This window comes from Macadamia integrifolia, chromosome 2 (genome assembly GCF_013358625.1).
Source record: "Macadamia integrifolia cultivar HAES 741 chromosome 2, SCU_Mint_v3, whole genome shotgun sequence".
Taxonomy (NCBI): Eukaryota; Viridiplantae; Streptophyta; class Magnoliopsida; order Proteales; family Proteaceae; genus Macadamia; species Macadamia integrifolia.
Genome location: NC_056558.1, coordinates 1,920,570 through 1,944,847, shown reverse-complemented (window position 1 = coordinate 1,944,847; position 24,278 = coordinate 1,920,570). Strand labels below are relative to the sequence as shown.

The window sequence follows — 24,278 nt, the reverse complement described above, 5'->3', positions numbered from 1 at the left end:
TAGCTAAGTATGTCTCTCATTTATTGTAAAAATGGGACATCAAAGTTTTATGAATAATGATGGTATCTTATGCTCAATAATCACAGTTCTTGTGATTATATGGGATTTCCTAAAGAAAACCACAACTGAATTTAAAATAGGTTCAATTAACTTTTTTTTAGTTTTTCCGAGCAAACATATCATCTATTCCACAAAGTTTTTTCAACTTCTTTTTTCCGTTTAATGCAATTTATCGCGAATCTAGAATTTTGCAGCAATCTTAGATCATCTTCTTCTTTTTCAAAGATTCTTTAGTGCCAGTTACACGGTACTGACTTGATCATATGAAAGTAAATTAATTTCTTGATATGGAATGTTGATTGGAAGTGATGGTGATGTATCAAGCATCATTTATACAAATGTTTCTTAAAATAACCTTCTTGTTGTTGTTGTTTCTTTCTTCCTTTTTCTTAATAAACATATATACTTGGAGAAAGTTCTCTGAACATGGCAAGTAAATGACATTCATATTACTGAAATATAATGTAGTTTTAATATTGTTAATAGCATAAGCCCCATCAGTTGTTGAATGTGTCTATCCCTTTTATTTGTTCTTAGTAGTTATTCTTAAATCCCTTTGTGACATTCAACTATTTGAGTAATTTACAAAACTAATGTGATAATAAACTACTTTGTTAGTAAAGAAGCATCAGTATACCAATGATACTTTCAATTTGAGTTGCATATGTTGTCAAAACTTACCCTCCTCCTCTTCCCCCTCCACCCTTCAATTTTTTTTAATTTTTTTTTTTTCTATTGTGAAAGCATGAGCAAGCTATTGCAATAAATTTTATAACCCATTATTTCATCCTTTCTCTATAACATTATATTTTATTTTATCCCCACCCAATTTTTTTTTTTTTTTTTTCATCCCTTAATGCAATTAAATTTCATGAAACAATATTATTGTATTTCATCCCTTTTATTTTCCCTAAACATTCTCTTGTATTTTCATCCCCTCACACACACACTCATACAAATAAGTGAAGAGAGAGAGAGAGAGAGAGAGAGATCACAAACAAGTAAAATGATTATAGTTGGTGATGAGATTATGATGAGATGCTTTTTCCAAAACCAATTAATCTCCTCCTCACAAATGAGTAAAGTGATCATACTAGGTGATGATAAGATTATTATGAGATGCTTTTCCAAAACCAATTAATCTATCACCACCCCGTCCCCCACACATGAAGGAACGTGCTAAGAAATAACACTAATGGAAGTCTTTCGACTCCAACATATCTCTTCCACTTAAAGAGAGATTAATGCCTTAATGTGGAAGAAGCAGTATATGAATTCAATCCTGCAATCGTCATCCAAGACAAAGGAGAATATGAAAGAATTCTTGGGATATGGAAAAGGTTCCATCCTTCACGAGGTGCAGTTTTTGACCCTTGATTCTTCTAACATTGATTCCCCCCCTATCATAAAATTTGAACTAAAAAAAAGAAATCCTTAAGACCTTAACCTATTGATCTTTGTTCATTTAATTTCTTCACTCCATCATACCCAATTCAGTAAATTAATAACACTTGTTATGTGTCATGGACGCTCTTTAAGGCACAAAAAGCAAAGGAGGCTAGGCTTCCTCTCATTACTCACCAAACCTTTCACCTCATATCATCTCCCTATATAGGGAGATATGATATATATATGAGAAGAACACTTGAAGAACTTATCAATTTTATACAAACCCACAAGCCTTCTTGTTTTTATCATTATGGATATCAACCACAACAGCAGCACAAGCAACCACACTTGTAGTGGTCTTGACATGACCATGGAAGGTCTAATCCTCCATGATCAACTTCCTTATGACTTGGTTTACCCTAATTATCCTCTGCAGACACATCAAATAATACCATCCCCTAGCCATGTACTCAGTCCAGGTAATTTCCCTAGTGAAAATCAACAGGGAATAAGCCAGAGAGAGGAACAGCAAGAAGAGCCAGAAGAAGAACTAGGAGCCATGAAAGAGATGATATACAAGATAGCAGCAATGCAACCTGTGGACATCGACCCAGCAACAATTCAAAAGCCGAAAAGGCGTAATGTCCGCATTAGCAACGATCCCCAGAGTGTAGCTGCACGCCACAGAAGAGAAAGGATAAGTGAGAAGATAAGAATTCTTCAGAGACTAGTTCCAGGAGGAACAAAGATGGACACTGCTACCATGTTAGATGAAGCCATTCGCTATGTCAAGTTCTTAAAGAGACAGATTCATGAGCTGCAGTCCAATGATCAGTCATCTATGCCGTCACCGCATAATTTCGGAGGAGTCATGGGACACTTATCAGCTATCGAATGTGAAGCTCTCGGCATCATCTCCCCCTCTTCTTCTTCGGTGCAACAGGCTATTGGGTCTGCCGGATTCACCATTGGAGCCACCGGAGACATCCCATGTGAGACCTTATGCTTTAACCATCAAGATGAGGTAATTAGGATCAATGACTCGAGTGATTAATAACCATGCAAGTTTATAAGTGTGTGTAGATTGTAATTTTAGTATGGTAGTGACCCTATAAGTGAGTGAGTAACAGTACTGTAGGAGACTATTACTTCCCTTCCCCTCTCATGTTTGTGTTTTAATTAAGTTTTGTTTAATTGGGTACGTGAAGAAATCTTGTTAGGATCTATTTGCCAAAGTGCAATTGAATAATGAGAAGTGTCACCTTGGGTTACGTAAATCCATCTATACCTCATCTTATATATAAGGGGTTTTCTGCAACTTGGCCGGAAAGTTTGGTTGGGCAAATCCTCTTTTCTTCCCGGCGGGGTAGTATACTGTGACATCTCTGAGCTTCACATATGGTACTGTGACGCCATTGGGTCATTATGGACTGAGCTGAGCTGAGCTTTTGGAGGGGTTGAAGCTGGTCTCTAGGCTCAGAGATGTTTGGTGATGTAGGATCTGCCATTAGAGGTTGAGAGCGACCTTAACCTTGGAAATAGGAGCATTCATCCATGCCTTTAATGCAAGAGAGCTGTTGCTATCAATTCCTCTGCAATTAAAAGATTTGCACGCTTAATGATCGCTCATCTTTGTGCGTGTGCATCAATCATTGTACTCTCTCTCTCTCTAATTTCATCCACACATGCAAACTCATTGGCCATGAAACTCTAATCGGTTTCGGCTCTCACAAGAGAAACTTAGTTGCATTCTTCCAAAACCAATAACCAACTTCCCAACCACTTAAGCTGATCTATTAATTATATGAAATAGTAAGGGGGAAAAAAAGAGAGAGAGAACAAACCCTAAACCCATTACACCCACATGACATGAAAATTCAAAATTAGGCCTGACAGATAGCAATGCAGTCAAGACCCTGGTCCAAGTAGAAACAAATTACCCAAACTCAGTCCATCATGAATCATTTGGTCTTTGGAATCTTAACATTTATGGCTTGTTTGACCTACTCCTTGGCCTTGTGGAAGCACAAAGGAAGGGCACAAGCCCCTAAGACCAACCCCCACATCTCCATCAAATACAGACACTATACAAACTTACAGATTACAGAGACATTTCCAAGTACCAGTTAAAGAGTATCCTACTTAAACAATTGGATATCCATATCAATTAGAAGGGTGAGATCATAAGATGAAGATACTTTAGATGGGTCAATTACTCAACCATTCTTATATTTTCTGAAGACTTCAACACCTGTAGTTTTAAATAAAGCTGGTTGTAAATGGATTGGGTACTTGTCTGTGTATATATATATATATATATATATGCATTTACAGCTTCTTAAATAAACTCTACTTGATGGTCTTATACTGTTATAGATGTTTAGACTTTCAAGGTTGTGTGTGCATGTTTGGGTGAGTTTTGGGGCCTATAGAAACTAATAGCAGCAGCCCTAGTGCCTCAGTCCTCACACAGGCTGTTTGGGATTAAGGGTGCAACTCAGGCTAGGCTTCATTGTGCAATTGAATAGGGCTGAGACATTGGCATGTAAGGAAATTTATATCTCATAATTGAGGTCTACTTCTTAAGGTGATCAAGTACTAAAGCATGGGCTTATAGCTTTGAATTTTTTTACTCTTATCATTAATGTCATGGAAAATGTTGAGATTTGTGGTACTTTCCCATGTACTAAGCATTTGAGAATATGGGTAGTTTTGTGAGCTGCATATCCTAATTACAAATGATGTCTAATGCTGATTGAGGCATGCTTAAGATACTCAAGATCTTTGTCTTTAACTTGGACCTGATGAAAATTTTTTGGATTAAAATTTTTTTTGAGAACCTTTCTGATCTAGTTAATGGCCTTATAAAAGAAAAATAATAATAATAACAATTTCACATTTATATACTTTGACAGGATATTGGTTTGAAGCCACTGTACTTAGCCCTCTTGCAAAAAAGGCTTTCTTATTTGCAAATTCTGAGTGACTTATTCCGTGGCCGAAACAAGAGAAAAAAAAATTGACATTTCCATTCTTTACCAAAAGTGAATTCTGGCATTACTGTTTTTCCCCAAATCTCTTCTCTGTCACCAAATTTCCTATTCTCAGACTAAATGTCATTCCTATTAATGTTTGGAAGAGTGGAAATGAAAATACATCAGTACACATGATATCCATGTAAGCAATATGGTCTAGGTAATCAGCGTTGAATTCTATATTGTTCTGATTCAATTTTCATTTTTATTTATGAAATATCAAATTGACCTAGTTTGTGAAACAAAATTTCTTCTTAACTTTGTATTTTTTTTTTTTTTAATCATTTCCAATATATACTGATACCTTTCTTATTCTTATCATTTGAACAAACTTTCAAATTTTCTTTATACAAATTCTATTTGTCATTATTTAAGAAGTAGCTAGTAGTTATTCAACCCCCTGCCCCCTTTTTTTCAGTTCACGTTTATGGAGTAATGAATTGGACTTGTTTCCATGCCTATCCCCAACCCTTTGGTTTAATGAACTAACCATCTATTTGGACTGTTTACTTGTGTTGTAAAGGATACTATAAGCACTAGTTTGTGATTTGCAAACAATTAGGCAGATGGGTTCCCCACATTTTGGGTTGTCTTCCTTTGTGTATGAGAAAGAATTGTTCTTGGTTCCAACTTCAATTGGTTTTGAAAGAAGGATTCCATTACAGGGCAAGAGAGAGAAAGAGAAGGTGAGGGGCGGGGGGGGGGGGATGGGGGTGGAAGGAGGAGAAAAAGAGACGAAGATGTCAGAGACCTATTAAAATACCTCCAGCAAAAATGGTGCTTCGTTTAAGGTTTAAAGCTGACATAGGAAAAACAATCATGAGATCTCTCATGGGTAGACTCATGACCTTCGAGTTGGAGAGGTTGAATGCTATAATGTTGTGTGGTCCATGAAGTTATTTAATATGACCATGCTTCCAACAACCACAAGCCACAATGTTGAAGTACCCAAAAAAAAAAAAAGATTATCTTTTGTTGTTTGGTACTAAATGTTGTCGTTGATCTAATCGTCTAGTTAAGGAATTCACCATACCAGTTATTAATGTAAAGAGGTTCTCTTCATGACCATGGAGATGCCCTCTCTAGAAGGCCATTTACTTATAAGTAATGTGGTATACATACATAGTAGATCATATAGTTGATTTAGGCCACAAAACTTGAACACAGCCAACCTAGAAGCAACATATTAATCTTTTTGTACAAACAAAATTATATTATTCATTCCTCAACTGCTGGAAGTATAATAAAACATTTTGCAGCAATCTCAGTATACGAGAATCCAAATCTAAAGAAGGAGGTGGGGGTTGTTGGGAAGAAAAACTATTTGAAGATGAACTAATGGGCTTCAACATCAAAGCCCAGGGTCAATCCACTCCCAAAAAACAAGCCATGGAAGATAAAAAAAAAAATGTGGGCTTAATACTAAATTTGTTAATTCTACATAATCTCCATATCAAAGTGATCCAAGCATCCAAGACCAATCTGATTAAGGAGTTGTAACTTATTTATTTATTTTTTTTGTGAGTCATATAAAATTAATCATATCAAAGGTTGACTGAGTACTGTAAGTGTAAGGTGCTCTACCTACCTTGAATATCAAGAAAAGGACAGATCCAAGGGTTGTCAATGAAGATGATTATTTTATTTTATTTATGAAATATGAAAATGATTATTTACCCCCAAAAAAAAGGAAAAATGAATTTTTTTCCTTTTGCTGGTAGAAGAGGTACCTGGTCCACTCCTTTGGGTAGACTAGACAAATCCAGACCTATATAAAACCCACAAGTTGTGGGCCACAACCCACGTCAAAACAAGGAAGTCGAAGGCCCAATTTGACTCAGCAAAGGGATTTCTAATATAGTCTTTGGTATGGATTGCCGGAAACAACATAATACTGGGCAAACCTTCTAATCCCCGAAGTATTTTGGAAAATATAAATAATTGGGTTCATGACTTAAATTTTCTCACCCCTTATATTCTATTGAAACACCACCTCTTTCAAACCTAGTGATACATTGGACTGGATATCAAGGTCTCGTTCCAAGCACATCATGCATCATTGTTTGCGATGGTAGCTTTGAGACAACCACTTATATGGTTGGTTGTTCATTAGTAATTTTTTCAAATGGATCCTAAGCTCTGGAATTGCAGGGAGTGCATGGAAATATTCCGAAGTCAAAGGAATTTTCCATCATCAACAACTGAGTTTTTTTCTCAATTAAATAGGGTTGGTCAAATGGATCCAGGAAAAAAAAAAAAAAGAGACTCGAACACCACCAATATTTTAATGATTTGGTTTTGATTTGAGCAATACGTGTAAAAAAACTGATTTAGACCAACCGAAATCAGACCGAACCGAGCGTTTGACACCCCTAAACCGGATTTGATTGTCCGGTAGCATCTCCACCGTTTCCCCGTCCTTTGTCCTTACTCTATGTATTGCGGAAGTCGGAACTACAGAGCACGCACTTCTTTATTGCACACAGGCGCTATTCCTAAGGATTCCATCCCGACAAAGAGTTGCAAGGTTGCTCAATGTGGATATAGGATGTCAACAATGGCAGTTGCTGCGGTTGGGAGTCTGGGTTCATCAAGATGTTCGCTATTTGTACTCAATCATTCGTGTTTCAACAGGTCTCCCTACCCTTCACTTAACGTCTCCTTTTTCTTTGACCACTACCCACTTCTTCAATTACGAAGAAGATTCTATACTATTCATGCCAAGAAGAAAAATCTACAATCCGAGCCACCTCTTCTCAAACCGACAATTGTTGAAGAAGTGACTCTGGATGATGAAGACGAAGAAGATATTTTTGATGAGTTAGAAGATGGTAAATGCCCACTTATCTTCATTCTTTTGTTTGCTTTTCTATTTTTCTTCCACTGACTTCCTGGCTTTCTCATTTATGCCCTTGTGGATTACTGAACTCGGGTTAGCTGGGTATTTTCTGTTCTGATTGATGAAACTTTTCATATTTCCTGTAATGAACTTATGGTCGTGCTCCTTAGGATACTTTCGGATGTGGGTTTGTTTTAGTTTCTTGTTTTGTTCTCTAATTACTGTAAAAGTTTTTTTTTTTTTTTTTATTTATTTATTTATTTATTTTTGGGGGGATGGGGGTTGGTATCTTTTCAGTAGATTTGATTACTCAGGTAGTCGGCCTTAAATCTGCACTGTGTGAGAAAATATGGGGTTCCCTCTGTTATCTTTATATGAACTTAATCTCCTTTTGGGGGATATTTTGGCTCCTGGTTGTGTTTTGATTCATTAATGTTCTCATTTCTCCTTTTTCCTCTGCCCAAGCATGCAAATTAAGAATTGGAAACCTATAATCATGTGGTCAGTGATATTCTAAGGAGTGGGTTTTGTTTAGTTTTGTGTGGTGATACCTACTTGTAGAAGTTTGATTCCAAGGTTTTCTAATACTCCAAATTATTTGAGTTTGTTCAATCTAACCTAATTAGGCTTTTATTTTCATAATTTCTCAAGTCAATCTCGGTGGCATAGGTTTCTTAGTTAGGAGAAGATAGTCACATGTATTCATATTTAGATATGAACCCACATTGAAAAAAATGATCATCTATATACGTTGGAGGTGATGATCCACAACATTGTTTTGTATACAGCATTCTTTTGATTTTTCATCATTTCAATCATCTGAAATCACGGCAACACATATTTCTTAGTGTTATCAGAACTTTAAAAGTAAGTTCAGTTCTGTATCCCAGACCTATTCATCGTACCCCAATGTATTCATGTTGGCACAGTACAAACATGACTGTGCTTATGCATTTTGTCACAGCTTTTTATATCATTCTTATATATATATATATATATATTATTATTATTATTATGTTTTTTTTTTTTAAATTATGGTAGAATGCATATCCATTTTCTTTCACATACACCTAACAGAACTTATTAGAGATCGCGTAGAAAATACAGCAGTTTGTAGCTGAAACCTGAATTTATACATTGGGCATTTCCTAGACAGATGTATCCTGCTTATAACACCCACACCTGAGTGCCTACTGTAAATAAAAAATTTCTGCTTGTAGTCTCAAATTCCAAACTAAAATATGAATGTACAACGTATTATTGGATCTACTTCATAAAGAGTAAAAATATAAACCAAGAACTTGCAAAAAAAAAAAAAAAGCCTTGAGTTCTTATTATGAGATTCTATGATGGAGGTAATGCCTCCTTGGGAAAGTAATATTGTTTTGGCAATTTTTTGTATGTAATGGTCCATCCTCACAATTCTCCATTGAGTTCCTGGACAAATTACTGAGTGTTGTGCTTTAATTTGTTCATGACTAAATAATTCAAGTTCGAAAGTGTTATCATTTCTGTTCTCTGAAAAAGAAAAAGAATCAGAATCCTCATCCATCACCATAGTGATATTATGTCTAAGTGAATTTCTTGAATTGTATAGAGGATTTCATGAACGATGATGATTCTTTTGAGGATGAATATGCCGTGGAGAATTCTGAACTCTGTGTAAGTTATCTGATGTATGCACAATTCTTGTCATTTATAGTGATAGTTGACTATACATATCCCAGAACATCGTCTTCTCTTATTTATTTATTTTTTTTCTCTAGATTGGTGGTGGAGGTGATGGAGGAGGAATTTCTCTTGCTGGTACATGGTGGGACAAACAAGCATTAGCCATAGCTGAAGAAGTTTCTTCGTCGTTTGACGGCGACTTGAGAATATATGCATTCAAGACATTTGTTAATTCTACTGTTAAAGTGCGCATTGAAAAGCTTTCCAATAAGTAAGTATCCTTGACATCTATTTATCTGTCCTTGTCTAGTGATCCTAGTGAACTGACTTTTAACTAAATGATATTGTAAATGTGAATGCCTTTTCTGAAATTCTTGTAGAATGGTCAATGAGAAGTGGTAGGTTCTGTGCCAAAGCCAACTTCTTATTTGACATTGTGAAAAGAAACTTTTAATCTACCACCTCTAGTGCTTGATTTCTTATACTGTTAGCTTGACCTTTAAGTTTCTAGGTGATTGATTGGAGTCACAATTTGTGCCAACCAAGTCTGTAGAAGATCTGAAATGGGCTATATTTCTCCCATCCTGATGCAGGATGTCATATGTATCCATTGTCTATATTCATCTATGTTTTTGGAATTTGTATGATGTAATCTTGGGGACCCTCCAATTCTGTGCTTGTGGGGACATCGTTACGCAGATCACTAAACCCGAACCCTAAATTAAGAAATAGGAACAAAATCTGCTGGGGATTTGTGACAAATAGTTACAACTTCAAAGGGCTTGATATGTTTAAAAAACAGAAGCTATAGTTCCTGATAAGGATAATAAATTGGAATTCAATTTTAGGGGAAAAAAGATAGGACAGGAGCTACAGAGATTTGGGCTTCTAGCAGCAGAAACAGAAAACCGGGATGCCGATATGAACAGTAATTAAAAAAACCAGATATCTACAATTTAGGAGTTCAAGGAGAAAAATATATAGCTTCTATACCCTGGATTCATAGCTTCTCAAACTTGGATTGAGCTCCCTAGATTTGTAGGCCTATCAAAAAAACCCAAACTTGCAGATTACTGTAACATAAATAATGGTGTGATTCTGTTTGATCAAATTTTCATAGAAAACACAGTAAGGGTGAGAGCAATGTTAGTAAAGGTCTGAAGTAAGAATTAACAACCGGAATTCATTGAGGAGGTCACTAGAGATTCAGGAAAACATTATAAAACAGAAGCAGAATACCTAATTTTCAGACACTGACAGATTAGCAGATTGAACATAGAAAATAAGGTATGATGAGTAATAGAGCACCAAAGTTCTTACTGGTTGTTATTATTTTCTGCACTTGAACTTGCGTTAGAAAAGAAGGGAAATATTTCTAGGGAATCCACTCTAGGCTAAGAGAAATTAACATCTTGAGAGATACTGTGAATCCACCCTAGTACACCTATTTATGGACTTAACAGTACAGTCCAGGTTTCCAATTTCAACTACTACTCAAAATTAGGAACTCTTCTCTAACAAAAAAAGTAGAAACTGGAAACTCCTAGTTACCATAGGACAAAGAAAATGGAAAATAGAAACTCAGCAAAAAATAGAAACCAAGATGTAAAGATAAGAGAAGTTTAAATCTTCTAGAAGGTGCTGACAGCTGAACCAAGTTGATTTCATGTTTTAAATTCCATGCTTTTATTTGCTCAAAATCAAATTGTCAACTTTTCCACGCTCTCCATGGTACAAATTTGCCTCTGGATTAATTCTAACTAGCAACAAATTCCATAGGTATGGTTCTCCCAGTATGGATGACATTGAAGCTTTCTCCACAGCATATAGAGCACAGTTGGATGAAGCTGAGGATGCTGGATCCATACCTCAGGATATATATCTGGAGGTACTTTTATATTTGTCTTTATTTTTATTCATTGCTGTTATTCGTGTCTTTCCATTGGCAGCCCTTGCTAGCTGCTGGGTTTTCATGATCAATTAAGGCTACTTTAGGCTGCAATAGGGATCACCTTTGGTTAGGGTCGTGCCTGGGTATGATTTCTGGAAACAATAGGTATTCAGCTAATGTGTGTTGTGTTTGATTATAAGATATTTAGATGTCACCAAAAATTTCAACCCTGCTCGATCTGTAGATCAAAGTTGTAAAACTGGGGAGCAGCTCCTTGGGTAGGTTATGTAGAGGGAGTGAGAACTTTGTTCCTTGCCGGAATTAGTTATCCTTGCTCAACCCATGATCTTACTGATCGATCTAGGAATGTCTAGTCCAGGTTTAAAGCTATGTTTTGTTCCACCTGTCACTGCAGCTACATCTTGTTAAGATGGCTGGTTTATTCTTTTCATATCAGTTTTTATCATTGTATCCTTTATATTAATTTATGACACAAAGTTGAGTATGTTTTTAGGTGTCTTCTCCTGGTGTTGAAAGGATACTTCGCATTCCACAAGATCTCGACCGGTTCAAGGATCGGCCAATGTATGTAATGTACGCCACTGAGGTCGGAGCTGCAGGCTCATTGACAGAAAGTGATGGTGTTTTCAGGCTTGTTTCTTTTGATTTGGAGACTTCTTGTTGCACATGGGGTTTGGCAGATGTGAGGATAAATAGAGATAAAGCAGGGAAAGGAAGACAGCTGAGCAAAAAGCAACGAGAGTGGCGGTTGAGCACACCCTTTGATTCATTGCGTCTAGTTCGGTTGTATTCTGAGATTTGAATCTAGGCTCACTTAAGGGGTGTTTAAGTATTTTGCAGTTGCAATCAAACACATATAGAATTAACAATATTTTGACACAATTTGGTCTGTATTCTTGCACTTTATTCCCTGTTGGTCATTGCTGCTTCTTCCCCCCTCCCTGGTGTTTTGTAGTCACGTGTTTGAGGATCATGAAGATGTAAAACAAGATTTTCTGTTCCCAAATGAAAAAAGTTATATTACCTTCAATTTTAAATTCTGTAATTTATAATTAGCCTTATATTTTCATTTTTAGAAGAAAAGAAATGCTTCCTGTTTTTAAAAGGACAAGAACTTACTTGCTGTAGAAAACAAAATATAGACTTATAGTTCTACTTGCAGATAAAGAAAAAGCGAGAGAAAAAAAACACAGTTTTGATGCCAATAAACCTTTGTATCATTCGAATTTAGGATTGTCAAAGAATGTGAAAATAGGCCATTTCCAGAGTTACTTCTGAGAGAAGGGATGAGTGGTGAGATATTCAAAACCACCCTTCCTTTTCCAACGCAACATAAGAAACAAAGACTTGACACAAGCAAAAACAAATACAAACACACAGAATGTTCATTTTCAACAATGCTTGGAATTGCAGTTTAATACAAATATTGACAAATTCATAGTCTTACAGAATAAATGCTGTTGGGCTCTAAATTTTTCCTTGGCCATAAAAAATGTAATAAAACATGATAAATATTGTAGATTGTCATCTTCTTCTTCAACAGTCAAATCCATTCAAAAGTTCAAGATGCAACTTCTATTCCCATACATATTCTTGCAAAAGTTGATAAATGCAAGTCTCTCCAAACCTAGTCCAGATAAAATGATCTAACTCATGAAATATTTTAATTCTACAGCAATTAATGGTCTGTTTTCATTGAAGCTTCTATAGTGAGTTCTCTTCTATGCATATCATCCTTTGGACCCCTAAAGTATATTTTCCCCGTGGCTGATAATTCTATGTGCAAGTGCTGTGTAAATACTATCACTCACCATTTGATTAAAATTAGGACTTTATTTTTGGATTTTGGACTCAAATTATTTTTTCCTGATTCGTCACTGGACGTCTCTTATAACTGAAATAGGTGTTTGTTTTTTGAGGTAGAGAAATCTCTTAGGTTATTGGATATGTTCCAACTTCCAACACTAAATTATGGCACTTCCATCATGATCAATGGACATGATATTACGATTAAATTTCATATTAGCTTTAGACAAGACTTTTCATGGACAAATTGGTCAGTTGATTAAGTTTCTGAGAAGCCAGGGTATAGATTACCTCAAAAAAAAAGAAAGAAAAAGAAAAAAAAAGGCACTTGTATATTGTTTGTGGACTTAGGAGAGTTTGATGTTAAAGCTATGAAACTTCAGAACTATTTGGAGAAGTATTGAAGGGTCTGGTGGTTTGACTTAGGCTGGATGGGCACACCTAATTTTTCCATGTGGGAGGCTGAGGTGGCAATTTTGACTCTTAGATACCTAATAAATGCTTTTGGATTGGCTAAATGTCAAATTTCAGACTCAAATTTGATCATTAATGTTTTCATGTATTGGCATTATCCTCCATGCACCATCTTGGTAGTCCATTAACCCTTTTTTGTGGTGTTAGAATTTTGAATAAGTTACCATTTTTTTTTTTTTTTTTGAATGCTTTATTTTGCAATGTGGTCAACTCTATATGAGCTGAAACTTAACATGTGGGCAAAGAACCTTGAGGTCTACTTGTCTATAAAAGTCCAGTCCCATCTAACTTGTCATGTGTCAGAAGTAGACGCCCATTTACAAATTCCGTGTGGGTGTGCTTGTCTATATAACCTGCACCTCATAGAATAACCATAAAAAATGGTCTAATATGTAAAATTAAATTTCCTTCATCCATGGAGAAGAGAGAATTTATCTTCTCCACTGGTGATGTGACCGTGTGTCGTCATTAATTTTCATGCCATACTGTACATAGTTGAAAATACCCTTTCCTTAGTAATCAAAGGGTTCAGATCTCCATGGTGAGGAGATTCTTTCTTTACCATGAGTGAAGAGAAACTGGGTCCACATATATGTATGACTCCCCTCTTGGTGCTACTGTTGCTGACTATGGCCTTAACTGACCTTAGTACCATTAGGTTGTTCTAACTAATTTGACGCAATGGATTAAAGAGTAGAAGCTGGATGCCATGGGAAGACAGGAGAACTATTGGAGATTTTTTTTTGCCCTTTTTTGCTTTATATTGGGAAATTTTGGAAGGAGAATAGTCAAATTCCATAAATCCATAGGGGAACTGGACCTCATTCTGTTCCTTTCTGCTGAAGAAATGCCAAGCTGTGAACCCAATCTTTGGATGGTTGTCCTGCTTATTCCCCAACCCATTCCCTTTTTTCCCCTTGTGTTTTCTTATCTCTTTTGATTATAGAGCTTTAGCTACCCACTCCACACAAAAGGAAAGAAAATAGTAGAACTGTTAGGCTTTGAAAATAAGACAAGGCAAATGGGAAAAGATGATACCAATCATCACTGAGGGAGGCTGCCTCTCACTCCTTGCAGTCATGGCATGATAGAAACATGGGAATTTGAAGGGAAAATGGTGGAGGGATCATCTGGAAGATGGTGGTTATCTTTTGTTTGTTTTGGAATGGATAAGCCTATTGTAAATTCATGATTGGAGTTTAAGAAGCCCCCACAAATATCTGTTTTTTTAACTTCCCTGCAACTCTTTCTTATCTTGGAATCTCCACATCTAAATCCATGAAGGAATCCAAAGTAATGTCTAATCCAATGGGAAGATGAGCCTTCCTGTCACAAAAGTAGAAAAAGAAAAAAGAAGTTTACTAATCTGCCATGGTTATTATGAATAATGTGCTCTAAACTTTGTGATTATGGTTTCCTGCAACTCTTTCTTATCTTGGAATCTTCACATCCACATCCATGAGGAAAGAATCTAAAGTTCTGTCTAATCTTATGGGAAGATGAACCTTTCTGTCACAAAAGTTGAAAAAGAAAAAAAGAAGATTCACTAATCTACCATGGTGATTATGAACAATGTGCTCTAAACTTTGTGATCATGGTTTTGAAGACTCAAGTTACCCATATCTTCTTGTAATTCTTAACCAATCAAGATATTTATGTAAATTTCCACCCAATGGGAGCATTTGCACTAGGAGAAAGTTTCCATTCTCCCGATATTTGTGTAAATTTCCACCCAATGGGAGCATTTGCACTAGGAGAAAGTTTCCATTCTCCCACCATTATGTGACCCATGATTGGATTTTTGGATAATGAGTTTCATATTAAACTCATCCCCCACCCCCTATTGTACATGGTCAAAACTACCCTTCTCTAGTCCAATCCAAGGGTCATATGTGGTGGCTTAAGAGGTTTTCTCTTCAGTCTTCACCGCCGGTGAAGGGAAACTTGATCCCTCTATTTAGAAGTAAATCTAAGGCATACTTATATTTAAAAAAAAAAAGTGTAAGATGTCAGAGTGCAGATTCCATTGTGTGCTCTCTCATATAATAAGATGTGAGGCCTACGTGGATGACATTATTCTTTACATTGCCATTGGTGTGGTGTGCAAATTCTTCCCCGCACTGGTGTCTTGAAGGTCCCTCCCCTTAAAAATTTAAATAAATAAATAAAATCAAGCCAACCATTTGCTTCACTAAAGTCTGGTCAAAGAAAGCTCAGTTAGCCCTTATAGTCTGGGTTTATTTTATCTATTTATTTTTCTTTTCCTGGGGAAGGCTTTTATGTTGCAGCCCTCTCTTTAGGGTTATTACCCTTTATAGATGGAAGCTTTTTGCAAGAAAGGCAACACTACATTACAGGCCTAAGCATCCAGCAGCAACAGCAAGAGGGCAAAAAGACACAGGATTCAATCTGTTGATGTCTTTTGGACCAATCTCCAAAGACTTTTTTACTGCCACTGTTACATGCAAGACATCTTCTTTGCTTTCAAAATAAAGTAAAGATTTCTTTAGCTAAACTAATTCTGATTGGTTCCATATGAGATGGTAGTTTAGTTTTATTAGTAGTTAAATTTGGATTACTTTTGAGGTTTAAAAAAAAAAAACAAACACCATACTCTGATGACTTCACTAAATTTGGACCCATTACTGTAAGGATGCAGTACTTGAAACCCAAGCAATGGAGTTGCAGCCTCGAGCCCACAACTCCTAGTCATGCAAGCAAATGTACTTGTATTACTTACTTCCTTGTCATATTCTGGATAAGATATTAAGATCTGATCCTTTTTGAGCACTAGCTTGTTCTGGTCAGCCTGGTTTAATGTCTGTTGGAGTATTAAGAAGATGGGAAATGGCCACAACCTTAGTTTAAGGCTCAATGCCAACTGGGTTTGGATGAATTTATAGACTTGAAGCTCAGATGAGAAGGAAGTGTTTTGCCTTGTGTTTGGTTTGAATGAGGGATACAAGGAAAATGGTTCAAGGTTCTCTTCTCCTGAATCCTTATGGACCACTTCTTTCCTGTCCCACCTGGAGTACACTAAGTGATGGAGCCTCTATGTGCAACACATATAAAAAGGGCAGCGTGCCAGAGACCAACTTCTAGTTTCTTTAGCCTCCTTAAACCGGAATTCCCCTTAACCCATCAAGGAAGGCAATTAAAAGAAATCTTGAGAGAACATGCATGCAATATTCCTTAGTGCAGAGTTTGGGGGAGAGTTCCCTTAAGTCTTAGTCTTGAGAACAGTGCCTCGAGTTTGAAATTTCAACTGGCAATGTGCAAATCTTTTATCCTTTCATTTAATACATATTTTCATTAATGAATCCAAGAGGCCAAGAGGGCCAAGACAGAAAGTGGCAGTACGTGTGCTAGTCAAAGTGGGCAAGTCGATCACATATGGAAACTGCCACACAAGTAAAACATTGGTTTTCAAGGAAAACGCCAGAAAAGAAAGCTGTGGTTCTAATCTTAGAGATCACCCAACCCACAGAAAAGCAGGTCAATTTGAAGGAGTGGTAGATGAATTTGGGCCAGGAATCATTAATGTGGACCTTTCGCTTACCACATGCAAGACTGATGAGTACCACTTGAGAGTTGAGGCTACTATAGTAGAGAGAGAGAGATTGATTTAATAACTAAAAACGATATTAAAGATAAGATTGGGGAATGATTAGTCAAAGTACAGAGTTGACCAAATTTATTTGAGAAAAGTTAGCTTTTTTTTTTCAGAACATGCATAGAATGAGCAGTACTACCTTATTGAATTAGTTGTGTAGCAAAATTATTGATAGATAAATCACATCCATTGATCATATCATAGCAAAATATGAATAGTGATCAATGGCCATGGCCAATAGCTAACCCAAGGCCATAGCGTAGGTATCATCCTTTTTTTCAATCTAAATGAGTAGTGAGGTGCAGTGAGCATCCAACGGTTGAGAGGATCCGACCGTGCACCTCAACCATTGGATGCTCACTGCACATCTTCATCTCACTTTAGACAATTTTCATACATTTTTTTCTCTCTTTTAAGTTTGGAATTAGACTATTAAATTTACCACATGATTAATCTAGGTCATACTCGTTCTATCCAATGGTCGAAATCAACACATGATCAATCTATACTTCACGTGATACATAAATAATAAACCCTTATTACAATAATAATTCTGTAATAAATGAAATATAATTATTTTAACTGTACTTACTGCAAAACTGCAATGTTCTCGCCCACCAACTTTGGGAGGTGCCAAGCAGCATCCAACTACTTACCTGCATTTCTTAACGGATCTCTGCCTCTTTCCGTCCATATCCAAACTCTCTCTCTCTCTGACTCTTATCTCTCTCTTCAATCTCACGAAACCGAAGACTGGTTCTTAGCGAACTAAGAGATGAACGTCCCATGTAGAAAGAGAGAGTCTTTTGCTAAAAACGGTCTAGTTAGAAGATGAACAACCCTTTTAGTAAAGACGTCCGAGATTCACGTGCTTCTCTCAACAGAATTCAAAGATAGAAAAAAGACAGATATTTTAAAAAATTCTGTTCCATTTTCCTTCGCCGCCTCCCTAGTATATATATGCAGACTTGTAATTACATTTGACCTTAACAGAAACAGAAAACAGGGCTCTACGGATCTCTGTGTTTCTGTTCTTAATTATTTTTTTCCTCCAAATTCTTTTAATTGTTTGAGATGGGTATGCAGTGGTTTTGTGGATTGGTTCTTCTGGGCTTGGTGGCGTTGTTAGGTAGTGTTCATGGGGAATCACTTGAGCATTTGGTATCGAGATTGCCTGGCCAGCCCAAGGTTAGTTTCAGGCAGTTTGCAGGGTACATAGATGTCAATGAGAAGACTGGCAAGAGTTTGTTTTACTACTTTGTTGAAGCAGAGGGGGATGCAGAGAATAAGCCCCTTACGCTCTGGTTAAATGGAGGTTAGTTTTTCTGCTTCTCTCAGTTTGATTTTGTTTTGTTTCATCTTATTAGCGATAAATTTTCATCTCCTGTTACCTTTCTGCTGTAGTACTTAAACGATTCTTCTTTCTATAATTGAATGTAGGCATTCTTCTTTTGAATTGTTACATTACATCTGTGCTTTTCTCTTTTATTGGTTACTATAATGGATCTTCTCTTATTCCATCTTGGAGACTGTGTTCCAGCTTAAGTTTGCAGGATATATATCATTGTTTGAATTTATCAGCACTTGTTTGATTGTCTAAATTTCTTGCCGAGAAGCTGTTTTCTGTACTCCTTCCCCTTCATCTCTTTGTTTTTCCAACTCAATTTAATCATCACAAACCTCCCATTTCCTATTTCCAAGTGATCTATAAACTGCAGATTTGAACTGGGTTGATTCTATAATCCTAAAGTGTTAGGATGAATGATTATGTGACTAGAAACTGACACTTTAGAGGTTAGCATTCGGCTATTTTACAGAAACCACTCTGTTTTGGTCTCTATCAGCTCATCCCATCCCATGGTGATGTTTAACATAAAATCAATAATTCTGCTCGGACATTGAAGTCTAAATGAATTTAAAGTATATCTTCATTTTTTTTGTTCCATCTCTTAAAAAGAGTTGGATTGTTCTGTACCCAAAATTTATTACATGTCCAGCCCAACCGAAATGAAGCTAAATATCGCATCTGTACAATTCACATGGAATATATATGAAGATCAACTCCATAGATTAGTCTATAAAGTTTTATTTCCTGACTGTTAATGGTGGCTTCTTTCTTTTCAGGCCCTGGATGTTCCTCAATGGGTGGGGGTGCCTTTACCGAGTTGGGTCCATTCTTTCCTAGAGGAGATGGTCGGGGCCTTGTGATAAATCCAAAATCATGGAACAAAGGTTTCATTATATAGACAATCTTATTTCAGTTAAAATATTTCTGATCTCACAATTTCATCTCCTGCTTTTGGTAGCCATTTTCTTTATTCTTTCTTTTCTATCTCTTTGTAGTATCGAATCTCCTCTTTATTGAGTCTCCTGCTGGGGTGGGATGGTCTTACTCAAACACATCATCAGATTATATTACTGGGGATGAAAATACTGGTAAGAAATGCAGGTCAAACCTTGTAATTTGGTATATTCTGGTTGATAGATCTTGAGATTGAAGAACATCAGTAATTTAATTATAACTGGTCTATGCAAGGTTTGACACAATTTCAAAATTTTCATTTTGGCAGCGAAGGACATGCGCATGTTCCTGATAAAATGGTTTGCTAAATATCCGAAGTACAAGTCAAGCGATTTTTTTCTGACTGGAGAAAGCTATGCAGGTCTGAAAAATCATAACCAGTCTTCTTTGACTTCTTTCTGGGTGGGGTCTTATGCGAAGAAATTGACAACTAGAAAGTTTAAATATTTGAATTTTTTTAGATTGTAAACATTAACAATATTCATGAAGAGATCAATAATATTTTAGTACATTACATCTAGTTCCACCATTTTTTCTTTCTCTCTTAGTAGTATTTTTTCTAACCTGTGTTGATTTATTTATAGGGCATTATATACCACAATTGGCAAATGCTTTAGTGGACTACAATATGCACTCAAAAAAATTCAAGTTCAAGATTAAGGGAGTAGCTGTAAGATAACTTTTCTTGGACCTTTAAATATCCTCTTCTGTATTTTATGTTTGAATAATCTTGGTCTGTTTATGGTGTCTATAGGATTTCTGAATTATATTTGACATTATCTTTGGTTTTCTGAAATAGATTGGGAATCCACTTCTCAGACTTGATAGGGATGCCCCATCAGTATACGAGTTCTTTTGGTCACACGGGATGATTTCAGATGAAATTGGCCTCACCATCATGAATGAATGTGATTTCAATGACTATACCTTCAGTGAACCCCACAATGTGACAGCCTCATGCAATGACGCTATTGGCCAAGCAAATAAGGTGGTCGGAGATTATGTAAATAATTATGATGTGATCCTTGATGTCTGTTATCCATCTATTGTGAAGCAGGAGCTGCGACTGCGAAAATTGGTCTCTCTCTCTCTGTGTGTGTGTGTGTGTGTGTGTGTGTGTGTGTGTGTGTGTGCATTTACCAACTGTGCAATTGTTACATTGTAGGCTACTAAGATGAGTGTGGGGGTTGATGTTTGCATAAGCTCCGAGAGAAGTTTCTATTTTAACAGTCCAGCAGTTCAGAAGGCTCTTCATGCAAACCATACCAAGTTACCATACGATTGGAAAATGTGCAGTGAGTGAGTATTCTGTCCAGTTACTCTAGAACTTTTCATTGTTTTCTGATGCCTTCATCCTGGGGTTGAATACATAGATCAACCTTAAGATCATCAGTAGATCCCAGATTGAAATAACAAGTAAAAGATCCAGGTCTCTAAAGTGTCTGTAGCTTCTTACTATTTGTTATTGTCTCCCCTATCATGTTTACTCCAAGTGAAGTATAAGTAAATTACCTTTCTGTCAATAACCCAGGGACATTTAAACTCTAAGCATATCAAAACCAGGGGAATAATTTCTTGAGCTTTTCTACACTGGTCAAAAGTTTTCTTCAACGAAGAAGAAACAGTCATTGCTCAGCTATAGGAAATTGAAGGCACTTTATCTGGTAGTACTGAAAGGTTTAGTGTTAGACAATGCACACATTAAAGCAAAATTGGGAATCCAAGAAGCCTACTGGTTTCACATCGGAGATCCCGCAGCTAAAACACCTACTTAACTAATGGAAACTAGATGACACTAATCACCCTAGCTTTTGCTGTAGTCGGAAAATATGTGATGAACAGAACTGGAGTGAAACATTCCATAGTTCTGGAGGAATTGATCATCCGGTAAAGTTGATTTTTACTTTAACCACTCTAATCCATGTGCAAAGCATTGGGTGGTAAGCCATTTGTGGGCATGTTATGTGCTGCTGTTCATTAGCATCCTGACGTCTTCACAAAGCCCTTCCAACTTCTTCCTCTTATTTGCTTATTTGACCAAATGAGCTTTGGTTGGTTATACGTCCATCCTGTTTATCCTTTCTCCAATTGTTTCTTGCCACCTAGGAGAATTGTTTTCTTTTTCATAATTTTTGTGTTTCAGGATTAAACCTTTCTCACATTGACCAAAAAACAGCATGTTTATGTTGAGTTCCATTTGATCCTACCATGACAGAAAAGCAAAGTCCGGCCATCTTTGACAGAGGACTTAAGTCTTAAGCTTTCATAGTTAAATGGATAGTGGTAATTAATGAAAAATGTGATTTAAATCCTGCAATGGTAGGATCCTTCAGGAGTAAAATTTTCTTACTGAATTAACTTACTTTAGTTTTTGTTCTGTTTGGACAGTGTTCTGAATTACAGTACAACTGATGGCAACATTAACATGCTTCCTTTGCTGAAGAGAATTATCCAAAATCATATTCCCGTCTGGATTTTCAGGTGAGTCATTCTGAAACTCATGCAAGAAATAGCAGAAAGAGGAGACGTTATTATCTCACACTAATTGTCTAGCACTAAGACTAATATGTTTCATATATTTCAGTGGGGACCAGGATTCTGTTGTACCACTGTTGGGATCAAGGACACTCGTAAAAGAACTCGCTCATGATCTGAATTTCAAGGTCACAGTTCCATATGGAGCTTGGTTTCACAAAGGACAGGTACTTAGCATGCTTGTAGCTCATGAGCTATTCTTGCTTTTTGGGCTTATTCACTATGAGTGTTTTGCCTTTAGTTTAATAAAGGTCTCTGTACCCTCACAACATCTCTTTGATACTTGTACATTTTTTTCATATATATATATATACTTATTTTTTTCTTTTTCCTGGATAGGTTGGAGGCTGGGCTACTGAGTATGGAAAGTTATTGACTTTTGCCACAGTTAGAGGAGCTGCTCATATGGTCCCCTATGCACAACCTGGAAGAGCTTTGCATTTGTTTGATTCATTTGTGCATGGAAGGAGATTACCAAATACAACTAAACTTCCCATTAACGAATAATGTCAAATTGTTTGTCAGTTCTTTCTCTTTTGGAGAATGGAAAGGTGAGGGAAGGGATGAAATATAGTTGAGTAGTTCAGATGGAACCTTAGGATGGAATCAGGGCAGGATCTTAAATGTTCTAAAGTTGTCATTGATAAATTCATGATGGTTTTATGTTTGAAATGGGGAAGATCCAATAAAATGATTTAAGGATGAGGTTGGGGAGTTTATGTCACCAATTGCATATGGCACTACATATTTTCTTCTTCTGTCAACTTTCTATGTTGAATCCTTAGACAATAACAGAACAACCAAATCATCTGATGATAATCCTGCAGAATATTAAGTACTCAAAACACTGCAGCCCTTGAAAAGCTAAAACATAATTTTCAATAATGGACCCAAAGACCCGACCCGAATTGATAACATAGGCTGTGTTTGGTATGCATTCTCAATATAGATTCTGGGTCTTCTTGTAATGGTGACCTTAGATTTGTGGGTGAACTCTACACTGTGGGTAGAGCCACACAAGCGGGCAAGATTCTTTCTTCCAAGATTTTATTACTATCTATAACAAGTTAATAAAGAAAGTACAGCCTTCACATTTCTCAAGTGGTTGGCTTTATTACATTTATACTACAGTGAAGAATATGTTTTGCAATCAAAAAGCAATAACCTTCCAAAAAGAAATCCATGAGAGTTTTCTCCAAATTTACTAATAGTTCTTAGGGGACAGTGAAAAACAGTTTCCAATTGGAATGCCAACACAAAAAAAGCCATTCGTGTCAGAAATTTGAATTTTTAGAAATATAGTTAATTTATTGCTTCATATTCACATAACTAGAGTTATAATGTGTTTCAGATGAAGCCTCTGTTGGCCTTTCAAGACTTGGAAGTGGGGTATGTTTCCATGTAGGAGTGAAAAATTGGCCCTGACGACCCGAACATGTTAGCCCACCCTAAGCCTAAAGCTAAGATATTTACCCTGAGGGCATATGAGGGTCGAAAAATACTGACACGGGTCAGGGTTGGGCTGGACTTGGGTTGAAGCCTAGGCCCAACTCGGCCCTAATCTTAACCCTGATTTATATAATATCAATTAGGGCTATCATCCTATTCGTTTGTTCAGAATAATGAAATCTAGGTCATTGATTCTTATAGTCAGGTGTCTCAAACATCTATTATTGTGTTGTGTATTAATCATTTAATCTATTGATGTTGAAAACCAAGCAATGGAGTTGCAGCCTCAGAGCCCACAACTCCTAGTCATGCAAGCAAATGTACTTGTATTACTTACTTCCTTGTCATGTTCAGGACAAGATATTAAGATCTGATCCTTTTTTAGCTATAGCTTGTTCTGGTCAGCCTGGTTCAATGTCTGTTGGGACTTGGGAGTATTAAGAAGATGGGAAATGGCCACAACTTGAATTTAAGGCCCAATGCCAACTGGGTTTGCATAAATTAACAGACTGAAGCTCAGATAAACAGAAATTGTTTTGCCTTGTGTTTGGTTTGAATGAGGGATACAAGGAAAATGGTTTAAGGATCTCTTCTCCTGAATACGTATGGACCACTTCTTTCATGTCTCACATGGAGTACACTAAGTGATGGAGTCTGTATGTGCAAGAATATAAATAGTGCAGAGTTTGGGGGGAGAGTTCCATTAGCCGTCTGTGTACAATTTCGGGCCTTGATCGCAGGAGTTTTACAAAGGGTTTCTACAATAATCTGAGTCTTAAGAGCGATGTCGTGAGTTAAAAATTTCAACTAAATAGTACAGAGTTTGGGGGGAGAGTTCCATTAGCCGTCTGTGTACAATTTCGGGCCTCGATCGCAGGAGTTTTACAAAGGGTTTCTACAATAATCTGAGTCTTAAAAGCGATGTCGTGAGTTAAAAATTTCAACTGACGATGTGCTAATCTTTTACCCTTTCATTTAATACATATTTACATTAATGAACCCAAAGGGCCAAGAGGGCCAAGACACAAAATGGCAGTATGTGTGCTACTCAAAGTTGGCAAGTCGATCACATATGGAAACTGCCAGATAAGAATACATTGGTTTTCAAATGGAAAAAGCCTGGAAAGAAAGCTATGGATCTAATCTTAGAGATCACTTAAATCCGCCAATCCGCCAACACCCCCCTTCCCCCC

The 24,278-nt window shown here is 36.6% G+C and overlaps 3 protein-coding genes across 4 annotated transcripts; all 3 read left to right on the top strand.

Moving 5' to 3' along the window:
• The first annotated feature begins 1,730 nt into the window (after positions 1 to 1,730).
• On the top strand, positions 1,731 to 2,726 carry LOC122090652 (transcription factor HEC3-like). Its single transcript, XM_042660296.1, has one exon. It carries the CDS (start codon positions 1,760 to 1,762, stop codon positions 2,501 to 2,503), a length of 744 nt encoding a protein of 247 aa, XP_042516230.1. The 5' UTR covers positions 1,731 to 1,759; the 3' UTR covers positions 2,504 to 2,726.
• A 4,203-nt stretch (positions 2,727 to 6,929) lies between these two features.
• Positions 6,930 to 11,936, top strand: LOC122057385. Its single transcript, XM_042619465.1, has 5 exons — positions 6,930 to 7,315; positions 8,921 to 8,985; positions 9,090 to 9,265; positions 10,774 to 10,882; positions 11,400 to 11,936. The coding sequence occupies exons 1-5, from the start codon at positions 7,033 to 7,035 to the stop codon at positions 11,706 to 11,708; spliced, it is 942 nt and encodes a 313-aa protein (XP_042475399.1). The 5' UTR covers positions 6,930 to 7,032; the 3' UTR covers positions 11,709 to 11,936.
• A 5,505-nt stretch (positions 11,937 to 17,441) lies between these two features.
• On the top strand, positions 17,442 to 22,360 carry LOC122087834 (serine carboxypeptidase-like 42). 2 transcript variants are annotated; one of them, XM_042656994.1, is made up of 10 exons: positions 17,442 to 18,114; positions 18,924 to 19,031; positions 19,143 to 19,235; positions 19,370 to 19,462; positions 19,686 to 19,771; positions 19,901 to 20,089; positions 20,267 to 20,400; positions 21,490 to 21,582; positions 21,686 to 21,803; positions 21,976 to 22,360. In XM_042656994.1, the coding sequence occupies exons 1-10, from the start codon at positions 17,874 to 17,876 to the stop codon at positions 22,141 to 22,143; spliced, it is 1,323 nt and encodes a 440-aa protein (XP_042512928.1). In that variant the 5' UTR covers positions 17,442 to 17,873; the 3' UTR covers positions 22,144 to 22,360. The 2 variants fall into 2 exon arrangements, with proteins under 2 accessions (XP_042512928.1, XP_042512927.1); XM_042656993.1 differs by having other exon boundaries at positions 17,450 to 18,114; positions 19,901 to 20,179.
• Positions 22,361 to 24,278: the final 1,918 nt, after the last annotated feature.

What these genes read in the sequence shown, in the direction of transcription:
- LOC122090652 (XM_042660296.1), top strand. Translation starts at nt 1,760, where the DNA reads ATGGATATCAACCACAACAGCAGCACAAGCAACCACACTTGTAGTGGT.
- LOC122087834 (XM_042656993.1), top strand. Translation starts at nt 17,874, where the DNA reads ATGGGTATGCAGTGGTTTTGTGGATTGGTTCTTCTGGGCTTGGTGGCG. An exon ending in TACGCTCTGGTTAAATGGAG is followed by an intron (nt 18,115 to 18,923) that starts GTTAGTTTTTCT and finishes CTTTCTTTTCAG; the next exon opens with GCCCTGGATGTTCCTCAATG. An exon ending in CTTGGTTTCACAAAGGACAG is followed by an intron (nt 21,804 to 21,975) that starts GTACTTAGCATG and finishes TTTCCTGGATAG; the next exon opens with GTTGGAGGCTGGGCTACTGA.
- LOC122057385 (XM_042619465.1), top strand. Translation starts at nt 7,033, where the DNA reads ATGTCAACAATGGCAGTTGCTGCGGTTGGGAGTCTGGGTTCATCAAGA. An exon ending in TTTTGATGAGTTAGAAGATG is followed by an intron (nt 7,316 to 8,920) that starts GTAAATGCCCAC and finishes TGAATTGTATAG; the next exon opens with AGGATTTCATGAACGATGAT. An exon ending in CTCAGGATATATATCTGGAG is followed by an intron (nt 10,883 to 11,399) that starts GTACTTTTATAT and finishes GTATGTTTTTAG; the next exon opens with GTGTCTTCTCCTGGTGTTGA.